This window comes from Symphalangus syndactylus, chromosome 22 (genome assembly GCF_028878055.3).
Source record: "Symphalangus syndactylus isolate Jambi chromosome 22, NHGRI_mSymSyn1-v2.1_pri, whole genome shotgun sequence".
NCBI classification, from domain to species: Eukaryota; Metazoa; Chordata; class Mammalia; order Primates; family Hylobatidae; genus Symphalangus; species Symphalangus syndactylus.
Genome location: NC_072444.2, coordinates 50,864,302 through 50,886,594, shown reverse-complemented (window position 1 = coordinate 50,886,594; position 22,293 = coordinate 50,864,302). Strand labels below are relative to the sequence as shown.

Genomic DNA, 22,293 nt, shown 5'->3' with positions numbered 1-22,293 from the left:
TTCAGCCTCCCAAGTAGCTAGGACTATAGGCACATGCTACCACACCTGGCTAATTTTTTTATTTTTTGTAGAGATAACAGCCTCCTATGTTGCTCAGGCTAGTCTTGAACTCCTGAGCTCAAGTGATCCTCCCACCTCAGCCTCCCAGAGTGTTGGGATTGTAGGCATGAGCCACTACATCTGACCTAAATGTAGTAAGTCTTTATGCTACTACTGAAAAAAAGAATGAATGTCAAAATAGATAGTGTGTTTGTGAAAACAGTACCAACTGGGAATTTGCATAATATAAAAATCCAAAAGGATTTTTCCCTTTAAAGCTTCTACTAGAAAATAATAAAAACATCTTGGATGTTACCCTTGAAAATATTATTCATTTGCCGTTAATTTTAAAAATTTATTGTGAAATAAACATATAGAGAAAAGTCTATAAAACATACAGTTCCAGTTGAGTATCCTTCTTCAGGTTAATAAATAGAAATTACCGCCTCTTTAGAAGTTCTTCTGGTCTCTTAATCCAAATTCATGCCAACACTCTAACTCCCAAGTGAGTTGCCAGGGTTCATTGTCTTCCCCAATTCCTTATTCCTATCTCCCTTCTTCCCTGTGAGAAACCTGGCTTCTATTTGGTTGTAATATGTGCTAAACAGTTTCAGAATTGCTATACTCATGCCACTGTCAACAACAAATCTAAGTGACGTTTAGTATTTCTTCATGGTTCTCCTTTTTAGACTGAGAGTATATAGTTGAAGTATTGCACTTAAAATTTACTTGGATTAGTTCCCTTTCCCCCTCAGTGTGATTATGGTATTTATTTGGTCGTAGATGAATTTTAATTTTTCTAGATATTGCCTGACTCTCCTTCATTGAGGATTCTACATTCGACCAGCAGAGTATGAGAGTGCTGATACCTCTCATGGCTTCACCAACAAAAGATCAAGAAAGACTGGGATTTTTGCCAATCTGAAAAACAATATATGGTATCTAAGTGTGTTTTTTTTTCCTTAGAGCTTTATCGAGGTACACTTGATGCAATAAAGTGCATCTTTAAAGTGTTTTGAGTTTGGACGCACACCCATGAAACCAACACCATAATCAAGATTCATGATGAATATGTTCCATGTAGTTTTCATTTAAATCCCTCTCAGTAGCGTATTTGTATGTTTAAGAGCTATTTGCATTTTTTCCGTAAATCGCTTGTTCTTATCTATAGTCCCCCTCCCCCCTCCCCATTTTTAAACAAGGCTGTTGGCCTTTTTCTTCTCTACTTTTAAGAAGCTTTTTTATGGATAATTGGGATATTAACTCTATGTATTTAAGCTGCAAAAATATATTTTCAGTTTTTCACTTTTTATTTTGCTTTTAGTATTTTTGCTATGCAAAAGTTTTAAAAGTTTTTATATAAGCCGATTGATCCATTTTTTTCTTTAATAGTTTCTGGAATTTAATAGAGTTTTCCTCACTACTACATTTTAGAGGAATTCAGCTATTCTTGCCTCCAGCCCTGTATGGGTTAATTTTCTTACATTTGAATCTCAGATCCGTTTTGAAACTTGGTTTAAGATAGGAGTAATGAAATCTAATTTTGTTATTTTCCAGATGGCTTTCCAATTATGTCAACCCCACTTTTCAAGAAATTCATCATGGTGCTGAGGCAACTGTATGTCCACATAGAAAAGAATAAAATTGTACCCCCCTCTCAGACCTAAATTTATTTATTTATTTTTTCTTTAACTTTTAAGCTCAGGGGTACATGTGCAGGATGTGCAGGTTTGTTTATATAGGTAAATGTGTGCCATGGTGTTTTGCTGCACAGATCATCCCATCACCTGGATATTAAGCCCAGCATCCATTAAGCTATTCTTCCTGATGCTTTCCCTCCCCCACACCCCTGACAGGCCCCAGTGTGTGGTGCTCCCCCTCTCTTGTGTCCGTGTGTTTGCATCATTCAGCTCCCACTTACAAGTGAGAACATGTTTGGTTTTCTGTTCCTACGTTAGTTTAATGGCTTCCAGTTCTATCAATGTCCCTGCAAAGGACATGATCTCATTCCTTTTTATGACTGCATAGTAGTCCATGGTGTAAATGTGCAACATTTTCTTTATCCAGTCTGTCATTTATGGGCATTTAGATTGATTCCACTTCTTAAGTGCATAGTGCTGTGATGGTCATATGCGTGCATGTATTTCTACCATGGAAGGATATTATTTTGGGTATATTTCCACCTCTAGGTCTTTGAGGAATTACCACACTGTCTTCCACAGTGGTTGAACTAATTTACATTCCCACCAACAGTGTAAAACATTCCTTTTTCTCCACAACCTGACCAGCATCTGTTGTTTATTGACTTTTTAATAATAGCCTTTCTCCCTGGTGTGAGATGGTAGCTCATTGTGGTTTTGATTTGCATTTCTCTAATGATCAGTGATGTTGAGTTTTTTTTTTATGTTTGTTGGCCGCGTGTATGTCTTTTGAAAAGTGTCTGTTCATGTCCGTTGCCCACTTTTTAATGTGTTTTTTTCCTTATAAATTTGTTTAAGTTCCTTGTAGCCTCTGGATATTACCTTTGTCAGATGGATAGATTGCAAAAATCTTCTCCCATTCTGTAAGTTGGCTGTTCATTCTGCTGAGTTTGTTTGTTTTTGTTTTTGTTTTTTTGTTTGTTTGTTTTTGCTGTACAGAAGCTCTTTCCTTTAATTAGATCCCATTTGTCAATTTTTGCTTTTGTTGCAGTTGCTTTTGGCATTTTCATCATGAAATCTTTGCCCATGCCTCTGTCCTGAATGGTATGGCCTAGATTTTCCTCTAGGGTTTTTATAGTTTTGGGTTTTACATTTGAGTCTTTAATCCATCTTGAGTTAATTTTTGTATATGGTATAAGGAAAGGGGTCCAGTTTCGGTTTTCTGCCTATAGCTAGCTAGTTATCCCAGCACTATTTATGAAATATGGAGTCCTTTCTCCATTTCTTTCTTTTTTTAAAACACATGCTGAAGATTTATTTAGTTAATTAAAGAGAATCAGCAAGATGGTGTAACCCATCCAAAGGAGAATTTAAAAACATACGTAAATATAGGCGATCAGAAAAACCTGCAGTGAATTTACAAAGAGATGAAAGCAAGTCAACATCCACAGTAGCGTAATCAAATACATGTCTATTTGAGACAATTAATTTGCATTTCTGTGGGCAAAAGCACTTGCATGATTTTCAGCTCAGTATAATTTACATAATAATATTAAGCTCAAAGACAACAAAAAGCTAAGAAAACTCAATAGAGTACGCTAGATGAGTAAGCATTTTTTAATTTTAAAACCTTTCATAATTTTTTCCTCTAAGATTCCATCTACAGTGACTATTTGACCAGTTTAGAATACAAATAAATATGCTCCACTGTATTTATTATAACTTCTTATCTTGGATTTTTGAGGAAAAGAAAAACTTCAATTGTCTGAGATAGGTATGATAAAAATATGTGACAGGGTGCTGGGCCCAGTGGCTCACACCTGTAATCCCAGCACTTTGGGAGGCTGAGGCAGGTAGATCACCTGAGGTCAGCAGTTTGAGACCAGCCTGGCCAACATGGTGAAACCCCGTCTCTACTGAAAATATAAATAAAACTAGCCAGGCATGGTGGCACGTGCCTGTAGTCCCGGCTACATGGGAGGCTGTGACAGGAGAATCACTTGAACTCAGGAGGCGGAGGTTGCAGTGAGCTCAGATTGCGCCACTGCACTCCGGCCTGGGTGACAGAGCGACACTCAATCTCAAAAAAAAAAGAAAAAAAAGAGCTGTGGGCAAGTAGAAGCAGTTACCAAAAGTTTGCTAAAATGGAACATACACCCTAGGATTATTTAATTCTAATCACAATTGATGTGAACATAGACATGTAAACAGGTGCTCTTTAAAAAAAAAAAAACCTCTTATTAATAACATTAGTATAAAGAAAGAAAGAAGGTGACCATCTAGGCTGTGACACCTGGAAGCTCAAAAAACCCCAAAAAAGTCTTCATATAGTATTGTTTGGGGTTAAAGATTAAAATAATGAGGGGATTGAGAACTGTAAGTTTTGGAAAACTGCAAGTGAGATGGGAAAGAAACTGTTACAGCTTTTTCTTCTAATTGCTCCTTCAATTAAAATTATTTTAGGCCAGGTGCAGTGGCTCACGCCTGTAATCCCAGCACCCTGGGAGGCCGAGGCGGGCAGCTCACCTGAAGTCAGGAGCTCGAGACCAGCCCGGCCAACATGGCAAAACCCTGTCTCCACTAAAAATACAAAAAATTAGCTGGGAGTGGTGGCCAGCACCTGCAATCCCAGCCACTCAGGAGGATGAGGCAGGAGAATTGCCCAAACCCGGGAGGCAGAGGCCACAGTGAGCCAAGATCATGCCACTGCACTCCAGCCTGGGCAATAAGAGCAAAACTCCATCTAAAAAACTCCATCTAAAACATCTGTCCAATTGAAATGGTAAAAGCCATTGAAGGGCCTCTGCTATGGTCTGAAAGTTTGTGCTGCACCTTTCCCTCCAAAATTTATATATTTTTTATTATACTTTAAGTTCTAGGGTACACGTGTGCAACTTGCAGGTTTGATACATAGGTATACATGTGCCATGTTGGTTTGCTGTACCCATCAACTCGTCATTTACATTAGATATTTCTCCTAATGCTGTCCCTCCCCCAGTCCCACTCCTGACAGGCCCCAGTTTGTGATGTTCCCTGCCTTGTGTCCAAGTGTTTTCATTGTTCACTTCCCACCTGTGAGTAAGAACATGCAGTGTTTGGTTTTCTGTCCTTGTGATAGTTTGCTGAGAATGATGGTTTCCAGCTTCATCCATGTCCTTGCAAAGGACATGAACTAATCCTTTTTTATGGCTGCATAGTGTTCCATGGTATATATGTGCCACCTTTTCTTAATCCAGTCTATCATTGATGGACATTTGGGTTGGTTCCAAGTCTTTGCTTGGCCATCTCTGATGGCCAGAGATGATGAGCATTTTTTCATGTATCTGTTGGCTACATAAATGTCTTCTTTTGAGAAGTGTCTGTTCATATCCTTTGCCCACTTTTTGATGGGGTTCTTTTTTTCTTGTGAATTTGTTTGAGTTCTTTGTAGATTCTGGATGTTAGCACTTTGTCAGATGGGTAGATTGCAAAAATTTTCTCCCATTCTGTAAGTTGCCTGTTCACTCTGATGGTAGTTTCTTTTGCCATGCAGAAGCTCTTTTATTTAATTAGGTCACATTTGTCTATTTTGGCTTTTATTGCCATTGCTTTTGGTGTTTTAGTCATGAAGTCCTTGCCCATGCCTATATCCTGAATGGTATTGCCTAGGTTTTCTTCTAAGGTTTTTATGGTTTTAGGTCTAACATTTAAGTCTTTAACCCATCTTGAATTAATTTTTGTATAAGGTGTAATGAAGGGATCCAGTTTCAGCTTTCTACATATGGCTAGCCAGTTTTCCCAGCACCATTTATTAAATAGGGAATCCTTTCCTCATTTCTTGTTTTTATCAGGTTTGTCAAAGATCAGATGGTTGTAGATGTGTGGTGGTATTTCTGACCTCTGTTCTGTTGCATTGGTCTGTATCTCTGTTTTGGTGCCAGTACCATGCTGTTTTGGTTACTGTAGCCTTGTACTATAGTTTGTAGTCAGGTAGTGTGATACCTCCAGCTTTGTTCTTTTGGCTTAGGATTGTCTTGGCAATGTGGGCTCTTTTTTGGTTCCATATGAACTTTAAAGTAGTTTTTTCCAATTCTGTGAAGAAAGTCATTGGTAGCTTGATGGGGATGGCATTGAATCTATAAATTACCTTGGGCAGTATGGCCATTTTCACGATACTGATTCTTCCTATCCATGAGCATGGAATGTTCTTCCATTTGTTTGTGGCTTCTTTTATTTCTGAGCAGTGGTTTGTAGTTCTTGAAGAGGTCCTTCACATCCCTTGTAAGTTGGATTCCCAGATATTTTATTTTCTTTGTAGCATTTGTGAATTGGAGTTCACTCATGATTTGGCTCTCTGTCTGTTATTGGTGTATAGGAATGCTTGTGATTTTTGCACATTGATTTTGTATCCTGAGACTTTGCTGAAGTTGCTTATCAGCTTAAGGTGATTTTGGGCTGAGACAATGGGGTTTCCTAAATATACAATCATGTCATGTGCAAACAGGGACAATTTGACTTCCTCTTTTCCTAATTGAATACCCTTTATTTATTTCTCCTGCGTGCTTGCCCTGGCCAGAACTTCCAGCACTATGTTGAATAGGAGTGGTGAGAGAGGGCATCCATGTCTTGTGCCAGTTTTCAAAGGGAATGCTTCCAGTTTTTGCCCATTCAGTATGATATTAGCTATGGGTTTGTTATAAATAGCTCTTATTATTTTGAGATACGTTCCATCAATACCTAATTTATTAAAAGTTTTTAGCATGAAGGGGTGTTGAATTTTGTCAAAGGCCTTTTCTGCATCAATTTCAGAGCCTGTTAATTGGTCTATTGAGAGATTCAACTTCTTCCTGGTATAGTTTTGGGAGGGTGTATGTGTCCAGGAATTTATCCATTTCTTATAGATTTTTCTAGTTTATTTGTATAGAGGTATTTATAGTATTCTCTGATGGTAGTTGGTATTTCTGTGGGATCAGTGGTGATATCCCCTTTATCATTTTTTATTGCACCTGTTTGATTCTTCTCTTTTCTTCTTTATTAGTCTTGCTAGCAGTCTATCAATTTTGTTGATCCTTTCAAACAGCTTCTGGATTCATTAATTTTTTGAAGGGTTTTTTGTGTCTCTATCTCTTTCAGTTCTGCTCTGATCTCGGTTATTTCTTGCCTTCTGCTAGCTTTTGAATTTGTTTGCTCTTGCTTCTCTAGTTATTTTAATTGTGATGTTAGGGTTTCAATTTTAGATCTTTCCTGCCTTCTCTTGTGGGCATTTAGTGCTGTAATTCCCTCTACACACTGCTTTAAATGTGTCCCAGAGATTGTGTTATGTTGTGTCTTTGTTCTCATCGGTTTCAAAGAACATCTTTATTTCTGCCTTCATTTTGTTATTTACCCAGTATTTATTCAGGAGCAGGTTGTTCAGTTTCCATGTAGTTGAGTGGTTTTGAGTGAGTTTCTTAATCCTGAGTTCCGTTTGATTGCACTGCGGTCTGAGAGACAGTTTGTTGTGATTTCTGTTCTTTTACATTTACTGAGGAATCCTTTAATTCCAATTATGTGGTCAATTTTAGAGTAAGTGTGATGTAGTGCTGAGAAGGATGTATGTTCTGTTGATTTTTGGGGTGGAGAGTTCTGTCCTTTCTCCATTTCTTGTTTTTGTCAGGTTTGTCAAAGATCAGATGGTTATAGGTGTGCTGTCTTATTCCTGATTCCTCTATTCTCTTCCTCTGGTCTTAATGTGTCTGTTCTAGTACCAGTACCATACTATTTTGGTTCTTGTAGCTTATACTGTAGTATACTGTAGCCTATATTGTAGTATAGTTTAAAATCAAGTAGCATGATGCCTCCAACTTTGTTCTTTTTGCTTGGGATTATCTTGGCTATTTGGGCTCTTTTGTGGTTCCATACTAATTTTAAAGCATTCTTTTTTCTAATTCTGTGAAAAATATCAGTGGTATTTTAATAAGAATAGCATTGAACCTATCAATTACTTTGGGCAATATGGCCATTTTATTGATACTGATTCTTCCCGCTCATGAGCATGGAGTGTTACTCCGTTTGTTTGTGTCCTCTCTGAATTCTTTGAGCAGTAGTTTGTAGTTGTCCTTGCAGAGGTCCTTCACATCCCTTGTTAGCTGTATTTCTAGGTGTTTCCTTCTTTTTGTAGCAACTGTAAATAGGTGTTAAATTATGATTTGGCTCTCTGCTTACCTGTTGTTGGTGTATAGTGATGCTTGTGATTTTTGCACATTGATTTTATATCCCGAGACTTTGCTGAAGTTTCTTATCAGCTTAAGAAGCTTTTGGGCTGAGATGATGGGGTTTTTAGATACAGGATCACGTCATCTGCAAACAAAGATGATTTGACTTCCTTTCTCCCTATTTGAATACCCTTTATTTCTTTCTCTTGCATGATTTCTCTGGCCAGAACTTCCAATACTATGTTGAATAGGAGTGGTGAGAGACGGCATCCTTATCTTTTGCTGGTTTTTAAAGGGAGTGGTTCCAGCTTTTGTCCATTCAGTATGATACTGGCTGTGAGTTTGTCATATATGGCTCTTATTATTTTGAGGTATGTTCCTTCAATACCTAGTTTATTGAGAGTTTTTAACATGAAGGGATGTTGAAGTTTATTGAAGGCCTTTTCTGCATCTATTGAGATAATCTTGTGGTTTTTGCCTCTAGTTTTGTTTATGTGATGAATCACATTTATTAATTTGTGTATTTTGAACCAACCTTGCATCCTGGGGATGAAGGCAACTTGATCGTGGTGGATAAACTTTTTGATGTGCTCCTGGATTCAGTTTGCCAGTATTTTATTAAGGTTTTTTGGCATCAGTGCTCATCAAGGATATTGGCCTGAAGTTTTTTTGCTGTATCTCTGCCAGGTTTTGGTATCAAGATGATGCTTGCCTCATAGAATGAGTTAGGGAGGAGTTCCTCCTTTTCAATATTTTGGAACAGTTTCAGTAGAAATGGTACCAGCTCTTCTTTGTACCTCTGGTAGAATTCTGCTGTGAATCTGTCTGGTCCTGGGCTTTTTTTGTTGTTGTTAGCAGGCTGTTTATGACTGCCTCATTTTCAGAACTTGTTATTGGTCTATTCAGGAATTCAGTTTCCTCCTGGTTCAGTCTTTGGAGGATGTATATATCCAGGAATTTATCCATTTCTTCTAGATTTTCTACTTTATTTGCATAGAGGTGTTTATAGTATTCTCTGATGGTTGTTTATATTTCTGTGGGGTCAGTCGTGATATCTCCCTCATCATTTCTGTTTGTGTTTATTTGATTCTCTCTTTTCTTCATTAGTCTAGCTAACAGTCTATCTATTTTGTTAATTTTTTCAAAAAAACACTTCCTAGATTCATTGATTTTTTTTGAATAATTTTTTGTGTGTGTCTCTGTCTCCTTCAATTCAGTTCTGTTCTTGGTTATTTCTTGTCTTCTGCTAGCTTTGGGGTTTGTTTGCTCTTGGTTTTCTAGTTCTTTTAATTGTGATGTTAAATTGTTAATAAGATCTTTCTAGCTTTTTTTATGTGGGTATTTAGTGCTATAAATTTCCCCCTTAACACTGCTTTAGCTGTGTTTATTTACCCATGAGTCATTTAGGAGCAGATTGTTCCATTTCCATGTAGTTGTGTGGTTTTGAGTGAATTTCTTAATTTTGAGTTGTAGTTTGATTGTGCTGTGGTCTGAGAGACTTATGATTTCAGCTCTTTTGCATTGGCTGAGAAGTGTTTTACTTCTGATTATGTGATCAATTTTAGAGTAGGTGCCATGTGACAATGAGGAAAGTGTATATTCTGTTGCTTTTGAGTGGAGAATTATGTATTCATCTATCAGGTCTGCTTAATCCAAAGCTGAGTTCAGATCCTGAATATCTTTGTTAATTTTCTCTCTCAGTGGTCTGTCTAATATTATCAGTGGGTGTTAAAGTCTCCTACTATTATTGTGTGGGAGTCTTGAATCTCTTTCTAAGTCTCTAAGAACTTGCTTTATGAATCTGGGTGTTCCTGTATTGGGTGCCTATATACTTAGGATAGTTCTTTTTGATGCATTAAACCCTTTACTATTATGTAATGCCCTTCTTTGCCTCTTTTGATCTTTGTTGGTTTAAAGTCTTTTTTGTCAGGAAGTAGGATTGCAGCCCCTGCTTTTTCCTATTTTCCATTTGCTTGGTAAATTTTCTTCCATCTTTTTATTATGAGCCTGTGTGTATCTTTGCATGTGAAATGGGTCTCTTGAAGACAGCATACCAATGGGTCTTGGCTTTTTATCCAGCTTGACATTCTGTGTCTTTTAATTGGGGTATTTAGCCCATTTACATTTAAGGTGAGTATTGTTGTGAATTTGATCCTGTCATCAAAGGATCCTGTCATCAAAATAACTAGATGCTAGGTGGTTATTTTGCAGACTTGTTTATGTGGTTGCCTCATAGTGTCATTGGCCTGTGTACTTCAGTGTGTTTTTGTAGTGACTGGTAATTGTTTTTCCTTTCCATATTTAGTGCTTCCTTCAGAAGCTCTTGCAGGGCAGGCCTGCAAGAATTCCCTCAGCATTTGCTTGTCTGAAAAGGATCTTATTTCTTCTTCACTTAAGAAGCTTAGTTTGGTTGGGTATGAAATTCTGGATTGGAGATTCTTTTTTTTAAGAATGTTGAATATTGGCCCCCAATCTCTTCTGGTTTTTAGGGTTTCTGGTGAGAGGTCTGCTGTTAGACTGATGGGCTTCCCTTTGTGGATGGCCTGGCCTTTCTCTCTGGCTACCCCTAACGTTTTTTCTTTCATTTCAACCTTGGAGAATCTGATGATTATGTGTCTTTGGGTTGATCTTTGTGGAGTATCTTACTGGGGTTCTCTGCATTTCCTGAATTTGATTTTGGCCTGTCTTGCTAGGTTGGAGAAGTTCTCCTGGATATATCCTGATGTTTGTTTTCTAACTTGGTTCTGTTCTCCCTGTCTCTTTTCAGGTACCTCAATCCGTCATAGGTTTGGTCTCTGTACATAATCCCATATTTCTTTGAGGTTTTGTTCATTCCTTTTCATTTTTTCCCCCTCTATTCTTGTCTACCTGTCTTATTTCAGAAAGATAGTCTTCATGTTCTGAGATTATTTCCTCTGCTTGGTCTGTTCTGCTGTTGATACTTGTGACTGCATTGTGAAGTTCTCATATTGTGTTTTTCAGCTCCATCAGGTCAGTTATGTTCCTTTCTAAATTGACTGTTCTGGCTATCAGCTCCTATACCATTTTATCATGATTCTTACCTTTTTTGCATTGGATTAGAACATGCCCCTTTAGCTCACCAAAGTTCATTATTACTGACCTTCTGAAGCCTACTCTGTCAATTCAGCCACCTCAGCCTTTGCCCAGTTCTGTGCCCTTGCAGGAGAGGTGATGTGGTCATTTGGAGGAGAAGAGGCACTCTGGCTTTTTGAGTTTTCAGCATTTTTGCATTTATTCTTTCTCACCTCTGGGAGTTTGTCTACTTTCAGTCTTTGAGATTGCTGACCTTTGAATGGAATTTTTGTGGGGTCTTTTTGGTTGATGTTGTTTTCTGTTTGTTTTTCTTTCAACAGTCAGGCCACTCTTCCATAGGGCTGCTACAGGGGGTCTGCTGCAGACTCTAGTTGCCTTGGTTTTTCTCATACCTGGAAATATCACCAGTGAAGGCTATGAAACAGCAAAGATGGCAGCCTTCTTCTTCCTCTGGAAGCTCTGTCCCAGGGGGCACTGACCTGTTATTGACCCAAATGCTCCTATAGGAGGTGTCTGAAGACTCCTGTTGGGAGGTCTCACCCAGTCAGGAGGAATGGGTTCTGGGACATGCTTAAGGAAGCAGTCTGGCTGCTTTTTTGGTAGAGCAGGTGTGCTGCATTGCAGGGGACCCTTCCTCCTCTGAACCATTTAGACTCTCCAAAGCTGGCAGGCTGGAATGGCTGAGTTGACTGAACCACAGAGATGGCTCCTCCGGGAGCTCCATCTTAGGGAGAGATCAGAGCTCTGTCTGTGTAACCCTGGCTGGAGTGGCTGAAGCCCCTGTAGGGAGGTCCTGCCCAGGGAGGAGGAATGGATCAGGGTCTTGCTTAAAGAAGCAGTCTGTGCGGCCCATGGCAGCCCTAGGACATCTTGCCGGGGAGGCAGCGGCAGCCCCAGGCCCAGGTAATCCCTTCACGTCCCGCAGATACCGGCTTCCTGGCCCGGTTTCCAGTGCCCGGAATCCTTCCACTGTCTGTCTCTGCCCAGGGCAACCCAGGTGCAATAACGCCGACTCCATAGCACACCTGTTAGGCGATGAAGCCAGTGCAGCATGGAGAAAACAAAATAAGAAGAAAACCCGGAACAGGGCCTCTGGCAAATGGAGGCGAGAAGGCCTCAGAGAAACCCGTCCAAGATAGAGCAGGCTATTGGAGCAATCCAAACCCTGTGCAGCAAAAGAACGCCACTGCCCCGGAAGAGGCAGCTGATGCACTCCTTGTTTGGAGACGACAGGGCTCAGATGGAAGCTGAATGGCATGAGGCCCTGCGGGCTCTCAGAGCTGCTGTTTATTCAGCCCAGCTGCAGCCTGTAGATGGAGCCACCAGAAAGAAGAGCTGAAGGGTCTGCAGGCCTCAACTTTTATGGAGAGCCAAAGCCACTCTGGACACTTCTGATGAAGAGTTTAGGTTCAGTTTCTTTTAGCTTCTCCCCCAGCCTGGAACAATCCCCCTCCCTTGGGGTGGTGTAGGGATTTGTTTTGAGTGCAGAGCCTTTCCGGAACTTCTGTTGGCAGAGAACCCTGGGGTTGGTCTGTCCCTGTCCAGTCCAAGGATTTGGAGCTGTTGTGAAGGTGTGAGACCATCAGATAGGCACAAGACCCCACTTGTTTTCTGATGAAATGTTCTCTTTTTCAGAAGAGAGAGAGGTACGTTTAGAAAATATACAGTAAATTGGAGTGTTCAAGGTATTGTAGAAAGAATATTGTACTCAGTCTTTAGGATTAAATTAAGTGGCTGTTGGTAACAAAGATTAGTGGAGAAGGTATATAATCGTACACTGGTTTTCACTTTTGAAAGCAATCCCTGTCAAATGGTTTAGTGCTTGATGCTGTTATGTCACATTACCCTAATCTCTATTTTGGATAAAATTGGATAACGAGTGAAAAAAAAAAAAGCAGTCTGGCCACAATCTAGCAAAGCAGCTATGCTGCATTGGGGACCCTTCCTCATCTGGACCATTTGGACTCTCCAAAGCTGGCAGGCTGGAACAGCTGAGTCAATCAAACCACAGAGTTGGTGGTTGCCCCTCTCCCTGGGAGCTCCGTCCCAGGGAGATATTAGAGCTCTGTCCATATAACCCTGGCTGGAGTGGCTGAAGCCCCCCCCACAGGGAGGCCCCGCCCAGTGAGGAGGAATGGATCAGGGTTCCACTTAAAGAAGCAGTCAGACGTAAATTTAATAGTGATGAAAGTTTTAGAGTAATGTTCTTTTAAATAGGTCACTAAAAACGTGTGGCAAAAGAAAAATTGATTAAGTTTAGAGTTCATCAAATATTAAGACTGTTGTATTTCAGAGGCTGCCATCAAGAAAGTGAAAAGACAACCCATGGATTGGGAGGAAAGTATTTGCAACTTTTCTTGTTCTGTACAGAGATTTGTCTTTTTTCTAAGCTTTCTCTATGTTTGATTAGATATAGATTAATTCAGTCCTTCTAAATAATGGCCAGTTGTTAATGTGTTTCACTGCCTTCAGAAGATTTTTAAAAATCTCTTCTGCTCTTTTTTGTCCGTATACTGTCACACTAGAGTAGTTTTATGAGAAAGAAGTCAAACTTGTGTGTTCGTTATTCAATGTTTAATCCCTCATGAATGTCTTCTCTTTTGGTAATTATAATCATTATAATGATTATAATGGATAATCATTATCCCCTCTAATATTGCTTCTCTTTCATCATTTCTGTTTGTCTTTTTAGAATTTCTATTAAATGTATGTTGCAGCTTTCAATTCATATCAACTTCTGTATTTCTTATCTGTCGTGTTTGCTATGTCTTTTTTGTTTGTTTGTTTTTTTTTTGTTGTTTTGAGACGAAATCTTGCTCTGTCACCCAGGCAGGAGTGCAGTGGCATGATCCTGGCTCACTGCAACCTCTGCCTCCCAGGTTCAAGCAGTTTTCCTGCCTCAGCCTCTCGGGTAGCTGGGATTACAGGCGTGCACCACCACACCCAGCTAATTTTTGTATTTTTAGTGGGGACGGGGTTTCACCATTTTGGCCAGGCTAGTCTCAAACTCCTGACCTCAAGTGATCCACCCGCCTCAGCCTCCCAGATTGCTGGGATTACAGGCGTGAGCCACCGTACCCGGCACATGTTTGCTATGTCTTTATCTCTGTTACCTTCTTAGTGATTTCCCTAATTTTTATTAATATCTTTTAATTCAGTTATGTTTGGTCTAGCTTGCTGTGTTTCTTTTTTTTCAATGTTTAATTTGATGACACCTCTCAGAATCTGCTGTTGTTTCATAGCCTCCTTTCCTGTTCTATCCTATCCCTCCTTTATATCTCTCAGCACATTTAATATACTTACTTTAGATTCCTTTTTAGACTGTGTTATATCCTTTCTACTTTCTTAGCTGTAAATGCTCCTGTTTCTTGGGTTTGTTGGTTGTCTGTCTTAGCATCAGATACATGTGCTTTGTAATTTTTTGTTTGTGAGTTCAAATTGTCTTATGTTAAACAAATTTGTTTGTTTTCTTTCTTTCTTGCCATGCTTTTTCTGCCCTGTAAGTTGGTTTTGAAATTTCCTCAGCCTCACTTTTTGAAATCCTCAGCTCTGAAGGTTTTATAGTAGGGTCTTTCAGAGAAATTACCTTCAGTCCTTGAGCCCAGGATATGGTGGTCTGATTGTTGGTTGCACAGATATTTCTAATTCTTCCCTTCATTGCAGACAAAGTTTGTTTGTTTTTTTTTTTCATTTGAAACTTTAAAACTCTAAACTTGTAAATAGAACTTTTTCAGCCTCTGTTCCTGTCTAGAAAACCTGGTCCCCTGGTTTCAAGTAGTGTATCTGACTGTTGTTCACTGCCTCCTCACATGAGGTGTTTTGGTTTTCATTTTCCCCAATGTTGGATTTTTGACCCTGGTGCCTGTTTTCACTCTCAGCCCTTCACGTGCCCCCTCGCTTGAGCCACACTTCATTACTAGGAGTTCATCGCTTGTTTTTAGAAAGGGCTGAATATCCCACTTGCCTTGTCTCTTAGTTACTGTATTGATACATATAAAGTTAACTTTTCCCCATTTCTAGCTCATCATTTATAGATATAAGAACCATCTTACTTGTAATCATTGAAACGTACTTTAAATTACAAAAAGTCCACTTCTAATTTAACAATTTCCCCTTTCCCCATTCTCAAAATGTACAGTGGTGCAGTGGTGAATGGGGGTGGGGAGTGTTTGTCCCTTTTTTTTTTTTCTTTTTTTTTTCGTTTTGATACAGGGTCTCACTCCTGTTGCCCAGGCTAGAGTGTAGTGGCACAATCTCGGCTGACTGCAGCCTCCACCTCCCGAGTCAGGTGATTCTCCCATCTCAGCCTCCTGAGTAGCTGGGAGTACAGGCGTGCACCACCATGCCCTGCTAATTTTTTTGTTTTCAGTAGAGATGGGGTTTGCCGTGTTGCCCAGGCTGGTCTCAAACTGCTGGACTCCAGCAATCCTCCCACCTCAGCCTCCCAAAGTGGATTACAGGCATGAGCCACTGTGCCTGGCCTGTTTGTTCTTTTAGTCTTTACTTTCTCCCCTTATTCTTGTGGTGCTCACATTGAGGGATGAAGAAGAAAGAAGAGGAAAGGGGGCGAAGACTTACTTGGTTGGTTCTTTGGTAATCCAGCGATGGCATATGTGCAAATGCTTGCTCTTTCGTGCTTCTCATTAGAGTGTTTTCTCAGAGGCCACCATGGAACCAGTCACTTCCCCAACACAGGGACTATACTTCATATTTCACCTCTTCTGAAACCGTTCTTCACTCCCCTCATTTCTGGCTCAGCTCCTGCCCACAAGTACCCTTTTATTATTTAGATGATCTGACCTTGGTACATTTTGGAGTTTTGTTGATTGGGCTTAAAGTTGGACTTAACACTTGGCCCAGGGAAAGTACATGCATTCTTTTATTCCTCTCAACTTTTTATTTTGGAAAACTTCAGACCTACAGAAAAGTTGAATGAATGGTGGGTGAATAACCATATGCCCTTCCACTAGATTCACCAACTTAATATGTTACCATATTTGCTCGCATTTATTTCATTTTCTTGGCTGGCTAATGAGAATCCTAATGCAGACATGACATTACTTCATTCCTATGTACTTTTGCATGAATCTCCAAAAATCAAAGAGAAGTTTTTTATGTTATACTCTGAAAATTTAACATTGGTATGATACTGTTACCTAATATACAGTACCTATTAAGATTTTCCTCAATGTTTCAATACCTTTTGTAGCTGTTTTTCCTCCTGATCCAGCATATAATAAAGATTTCAGTTCATTTTTCATGTTTCTTTAATCATGAACAGTTCTCCCAGCCTATTTTTTTTTTTACCTTTCACAACGTTTGACTTTTTTTTTAAAGGAGTCTACACCAGTTCTTTTGTAGAATGCCTCTCAACTTAGATTTGTGTGATTGTTTTTTCATGATGAGATTGAGGTTAAACATTTTTACTAATGTTTTGTTAAGGTGATATCACCAGAGTTCTTTGTAAAAGTACTTTTTCCTGTATAATCTGTGGAGTGTCATTTTAAGATCAAATGGATTTTATTCCCTAACAGTCTTTTACCCTGTAGTTTTAGCATTCATTGATAATTTTTGCCCGTATCCGTTATTAACTTGATATTTGTAATATGGTAATGTTCTAATTCTGTCATTTCTTCTATAGAGAGAAGTTGGTTTGCTTCTGTAAAGAACAACTTTCCTTTTTTCTCCCACCTTCAAAAGAAATAATTTGTTGTCAGCATAGACTCATGGATTTTTTCAGTGTGTTATTATCTATTTCTGTAATTATGCATTTTGTTGTGCAGGTTGTTCCAAACTCGTCCTCTGGGGAGTCTATGCATTCTTGCCCTGCCAAACAGTGGAAACGCAGCTTGTCCAACTGCAGGCCTTTTCCCTCCATTGGTAAAGTTGGCTCCAGTCAACTTAACTGAGTTTGGACCTCTCATTGCTAAGGGAGGCACTTAACTCATGGGAAATATATTTACATATGCTCCCGAATGTGCAGATTCATATGCTGAATTTTCCTAAGAACACTCCCTGTGCCACCCACACCTGACATACGCCTGGTAGTTTGCGGCTCAGTAATCCCCCGCCACAGAATAAGATGCCTTTCTCCACTTTCACAGGTTCTTTTAGATCCTCCATTTACCTGATGTGATTTTACAATGCCCCATTCTCCTGGGGAAGGAAGGAGAAAAGTCACAGTTCTTTTTAGTCCTTTGAATTCCCTCACAGAATGCCTTTTGGGACTTTTTTGTCTTTTCTTTTATGGCCTAATGTGGTGCTCTAGGGCTCTCTTGTAGTCCTGTGCAGGTCTTTAGAATATGAGATGTATTGGTTTGCTGGGACTACTGTTACAAGGTACCACAAACTGAACTTTGTCTCAGTAAGATGTTAGAAGTCGAAGAGCAAGGTGTTGGCAGGGTTGCTTCCTTTGAAGACTCTGAGAAAGACTCTATTCTGTGCCTCTGTCCTAGCTTCTGGTGGTTTTCTGGCAGTCTTTGGTGTTTCTTGGTTTGTAGATGCATCACCCTGATATCTGCCTTCGTCTTCACATAGCATTCTCGCTATGTGTATCTGTGTCCAGATTTCCCCATTTTATAAGAATATCAGTCATAGCTGATTAGCTGCCTACCATACTGTAGTATCACCTCATCCTAACTTAACTATAACTTAATATAGTAAGATATATATATATATATATACACACTATATTAACTTATATATATACAGAGAGTTCCTTGTATGCTTTGGATAACTAACCCCTTATCAGATACATGATTTGCAAAAATTTCCCCCCAATTTGTGGCATTTCATTTTCATAATGGTTCTTTGACACTGAAACATTTTTAGTTGTGATGAAGTTCATCTTCAGTTTTTCTTTTATGGATACTTTTGGTGTCATATCTAAGAATACTTTACCCACCCAAAGTCACAAAGATTTTTTTCTTCTATATTTGTTCTAAAGCTTTACAGTTTTTACTCTTAACACTTAGGTCACTTATCCATTTTGATTCAATTTTTGTGTATAGTGTGAGGTAGGGTCTAAATTAATATTTTTGTGTGTGGATATCTGGTTGTCCTAGTACCATTTGTTAAAAAGTCTGTCTTTTCTCCTGATTTATCTTGTCAAAAAGCCTTATATTGTCAAAAGTTGCTTATATTCCATAATATAGACTCTCAATTCTGTTGTTGATTTACATGCCTGTCTTTGTGCCAGTATCAGCTTGTCTTGATTACTGTGGCTTTCTAGTAAGTTTTCAAATTCAATAGTGTACATTCGTTTTTGAAATTGTTTTGGCTATTCTAGCTGCTTTGCCTTTCATAAATCTTAGGATTGGCTGGTCAATTCTACAAAAAAAAATCCTGCTGGGATTTTGATAGTGAATACATTGAATTTACACATCAGTTGGGGAGAAGCCATCTTGAATATTAAGTGCTCCAATATGTGAACATTAAAAGTCTGTTTATTTAGATCTCCTTTATAAATGATTTTCAGTGTACAAGTCCTACATATCCTTTATTAAATTTATTCCTAAGTTTCCCTTTTGATGTTACTGTGAATGAAATTGTCTACATAACTTCAGTTTCCTGTTACTCATTGTTCATGTATAGATATACAATTGATTTTTCTTATATTGATCTTGTATTCTGCAACTTTGTGGAACTTATTTAGGTTATTTATTTAACCTTACTTATTAAGGTTATTTTTCTCCCTTAGGTTTTCAGGTGGGAGGGCAAACCAGTCCCTTTCACTCCATTTTGGCTGGGAGGAGAAGTCTACTCAAAGGGTTGTGAGAAGTGAATAAAACCATTTGAGATAAAAACTTTTCCATGAATCTTTTTCCAACAAAGACCTTGTTAGTATAGTTCCTCAGTATCCATGGAGGATAGATTCCAGGACCTCCCTGAGATACCAAAATCTGCAGATGCCCAAGTGCCTTATATGAAATGGTGTCGTGTTTGCATGTAACCTACATGCATCTTCCCATATACTTTAAATCATCTGTAGATTACGTAGAAAACCTAATACAATATAAATACAATATAAATGCTATGTAAATAGTTGTTAAACTGTATTTTTTTATGTTTTTTTTAAAATTTTTATTTTTGTTTTATTTTTGATTCATGGTTGCTTGAATTCACAGATGTGGTGGAAATTGCAGATACAGAGGGTGAGTAGTGTTTTAATTTTTTCATGTTAAATTTCTTGGTCTAAGTAAATTTTCTATTTCCATTGCAGCATTCCTCTGAATATTGATTTGCTGAATAGCCCAGACTTACTGGAAACAACGATTGGTGATGTAATTGGGGCATCTGACACTATGGAAACATCCCAAGCACTGAATGACATTAATGTAGCCACCAGGCTTCCTGGATTAGGGGAACCTGAAGTTGAATATGAGAGTAAGTAAATGTTCCATTATACATCAGTGATACCTTTTTATCTTCCTTTGAAATAAGATATTTAAATCAGCTTCTCCAATAATATTTTTTATACTAGTTCAACTTTTAAATTTAATTCAGAAGAGTTATGCCCTCTTGCCTTTTTGACTTAAGGGAACACTGAAATATTTAAGATAACATAATTGAGGTCATTAAACGTGTGTGTCATTTATAAGACATTAAACATTTAAGAGTCTTGGTCTTCAAACATGCTTTTTGCTTTTTTTCTAGAGTGGAAACATTTTCTAGGGCTTAGGATTGAATGAATGTTTGAGCATCCCATTAGCTCTTAGAAAGTATTTTGTTATTAATGAGGATTATTACTGCCTAGGCCCACAAAAAGAAATAACACAGAAAGAATGGTGCTTTAAAACACACACACACACACACACACACACACACACACACACACACACACACACACACATTTTTGAAGGTTAAAAGGAGACAGTAAATCTCTCATTGAAAATGTCTATGTATTTGTGAGTTTAGTTTGATATGAAAGCATAACTTGTTTATAAACAGCAGTTTCCTGTTGAATCTCACTGTAATGCATGTTCATTTTAAAGCAGCTTGTATTTATTTGGCTCTTGACAATTTGATTTCTACTGGAGGCTAACCACCATCATTAAACAACTCAGAAAAATGCCCTAAGTATGCTGTTGTCTCTGAGACTGTAGAATACAACAACAGTATTTAGTAATATAGAAATAAATGTTAGTGAAAAGTCACACAGTACTTCTGATTAATAGAACATGTTGAAGTATTACTGATAAGTGGTGCTAAAAATTTGTTTATTTCCTAAGAAATCACTACAAACAAATGTTCTGGTACATCATGGTTTTTTTTTTTTTTTTTTGACATCTAACATGTTTAAATTGTGCTTGTTAGTCTCAGGTCATTATTTAACTTATTACATTGGTAATTTCAAAGTAATTTGATTTTTTAAGGTAGTAGTCTGTTATTAGATTAAGAAAATGTCCCCCATTACTATTTCTCATGTACTTTCTCTGTAGTAATTTATTTCGAATAGTCCAGTTTTGACAGCCTTGCCCTGGACTCCACTTCTTGTTAGCAATGCTTGCTCTTGTTCTCACTTATATGTGGGAGCTACACAGGGACATAAAGATGGGAACAGTAGACACTGGGGATTCCTAAAGGAGGGATGGAGTAGGAAAGGGCTCAAAAACTTCCTATTGGGTGCTGTGTTCACTTTCTGGGAGATGAGATCAGTAGAAGCCCAAACCATGGCACCATATAATATACCCTTATAACACACCTGCACATGTACTCCCTGAATCTAAAATTAAAATTAGGCTGGATGTGGTGGCACATGTCTGCAATCCCAGCTACTTGGGAGACTGAGACATGAGAATCACTTGAACCTGGGAGGCAGAGGTTGCAGTGAGCTGAGATTGTGCCTCTGAGCTCCAGCCTGGGCCACAGAGCAAGACTCTGTCTCAAAAAAAAAGAAAGAAAAAATTAAGTTAAATTAAAATTTAAAAAAAGGAATTTGCTTTTTGTTTCTAGAAAGAATTGAGACCATAGCAAAGCCATCAGGATTTAGATTCAGCCAGAACCACGACTATCTTAATGCAGAGTATTTCCAGGGTTAAAAATAAAAATAGTCTCCTTTATAGAGATGGCAGTATTGATTTTATTTACATTCCATTTGATATCCATTATACGAATTCACAAAGTTTAATTTTTTCAGTGCTGTAATAGTGTTGTATTAGTATCACTTGAGTACATACTTTTTGCAAAATATATTAGCTTAGGATTTACATGGTAAAATGAACTAGGGATGCTTAAAAAAGATCAAATGAAATATAACTCTCCAAATATTTGGAAATCTGATATATCAAAGAATTAGTTTTATGGCACTTTATTGGTGAACCTTGGATGAGCAATTTGCAAGTATGGGGAAATAGATTGTACATCAGTAAGGGGAAGTTTTTTACCTGTTTATGCTGTATAATAGAAATAGGTTCCTAGCCAAGCACAGTGGCTCATGCCTGTAATCCCAGCACTTCGGGAGGCCAAGGCAGGTGGATCACCTGAGGTCAGGAGTTCGAGACCAGCCTGGCCAACATGGCAAAAGCTGGTCTCTACTAAAAATGCAAAAATTAGCCATCCATGGTGGCAGGCGCCTGTAATCCCAGCTACTTAGGAGGCTGAGGCAGGAGAATCACTTGAACCTGAGAGGCAGAGGTTGCAGTGAGCCGAGATCGCACCACTGCACTCCAGCCTGGGCAAAGAGTGAGACTCCATCTCAAAAAAAAAAAAAAGGTTCCTAAGAGTTAGTGAGCACCTCATTCCAGAAAGTATTAAAGCGGAGCTTGAATGTTTTGTCGAGGTTGTGGCAGAGGAAATTCTTGCATAGTGTGGGAGTTTAATTCATATGACCTACTCCATTCAGACTTAAAACATTTGCTCAAAATCAATCAGTGAGAACAATTAGAACATTTTTATGTTAAGAGTTTAAGGTCATCAATCTTGATATCCAGTTGTGTGTTTTATTTTGGTTGTAATGTCAAAATCCTGATTCACATAGGTAAGTAGTTACAAATGGTAACTAAAATAGCTTGTGCTGCATGGCAGGATGTTCCTTGGACAAAAAAATGTAGCAGAAAAAGGTTTTAGCAACAACAAAAAGAGTATTCAGGATGGAGTAATTTGAAGCATAAGAAAACCAGGAGATGGCAATTAAGTAAACGGATAGGGAAGATTTTGAGAAGACCAGTGTTGAATTACGGTTCTCAGCTTTGGTTGTACTTAAAATCACCTGGAGAGTTTTAAAAACTGCCAGTGCCAGAATCCTACCTCAAAAGATTTTGTTATAATTATTCTTGGGTGAGCCCTGGGAATGAGTGTTTCTTGAAAGCTCTCCAGCTGATTCTTAATGTGTAGCCAGGGCCTCTACTCAGTTAATTGATGGCCACTTTTAGAAGATCCCTTTGACC

The 22,293-nt window shown here is 38.5% G+C and overlaps 1 protein-coding gene and 1 pseudogene across 5 annotated transcripts in view; both read left to right on the top strand.

Annotated features, from left to right (window-relative positions):
- The window catches only part of EPB41L5 (erythrocyte membrane protein band 4.1 like 5), a 174,966-nt gene that overhangs the window by 101,903 nt on the left and 50,770 nt on the right, over positions 1-22,293 (top strand). For all 5 annotated transcript variants that reach the window (XM_055261069.2, XM_055261067.2, XM_055261068.2 and 2 more), the window contains exon 17: positions 19,128-19,291. In XM_055261069.2, the coding sequence (XP_055117044.1) occupies positions 19,128-19,291 (164 nt within the window). The remainder of the gene's footprint in view (positions 1-19,127; positions 19,292-22,293) is intronic.
- Positions 9,233-19,115, top strand: LOC134735600 (UPF0488 protein C8orf33-like; annotated as a pseudogene).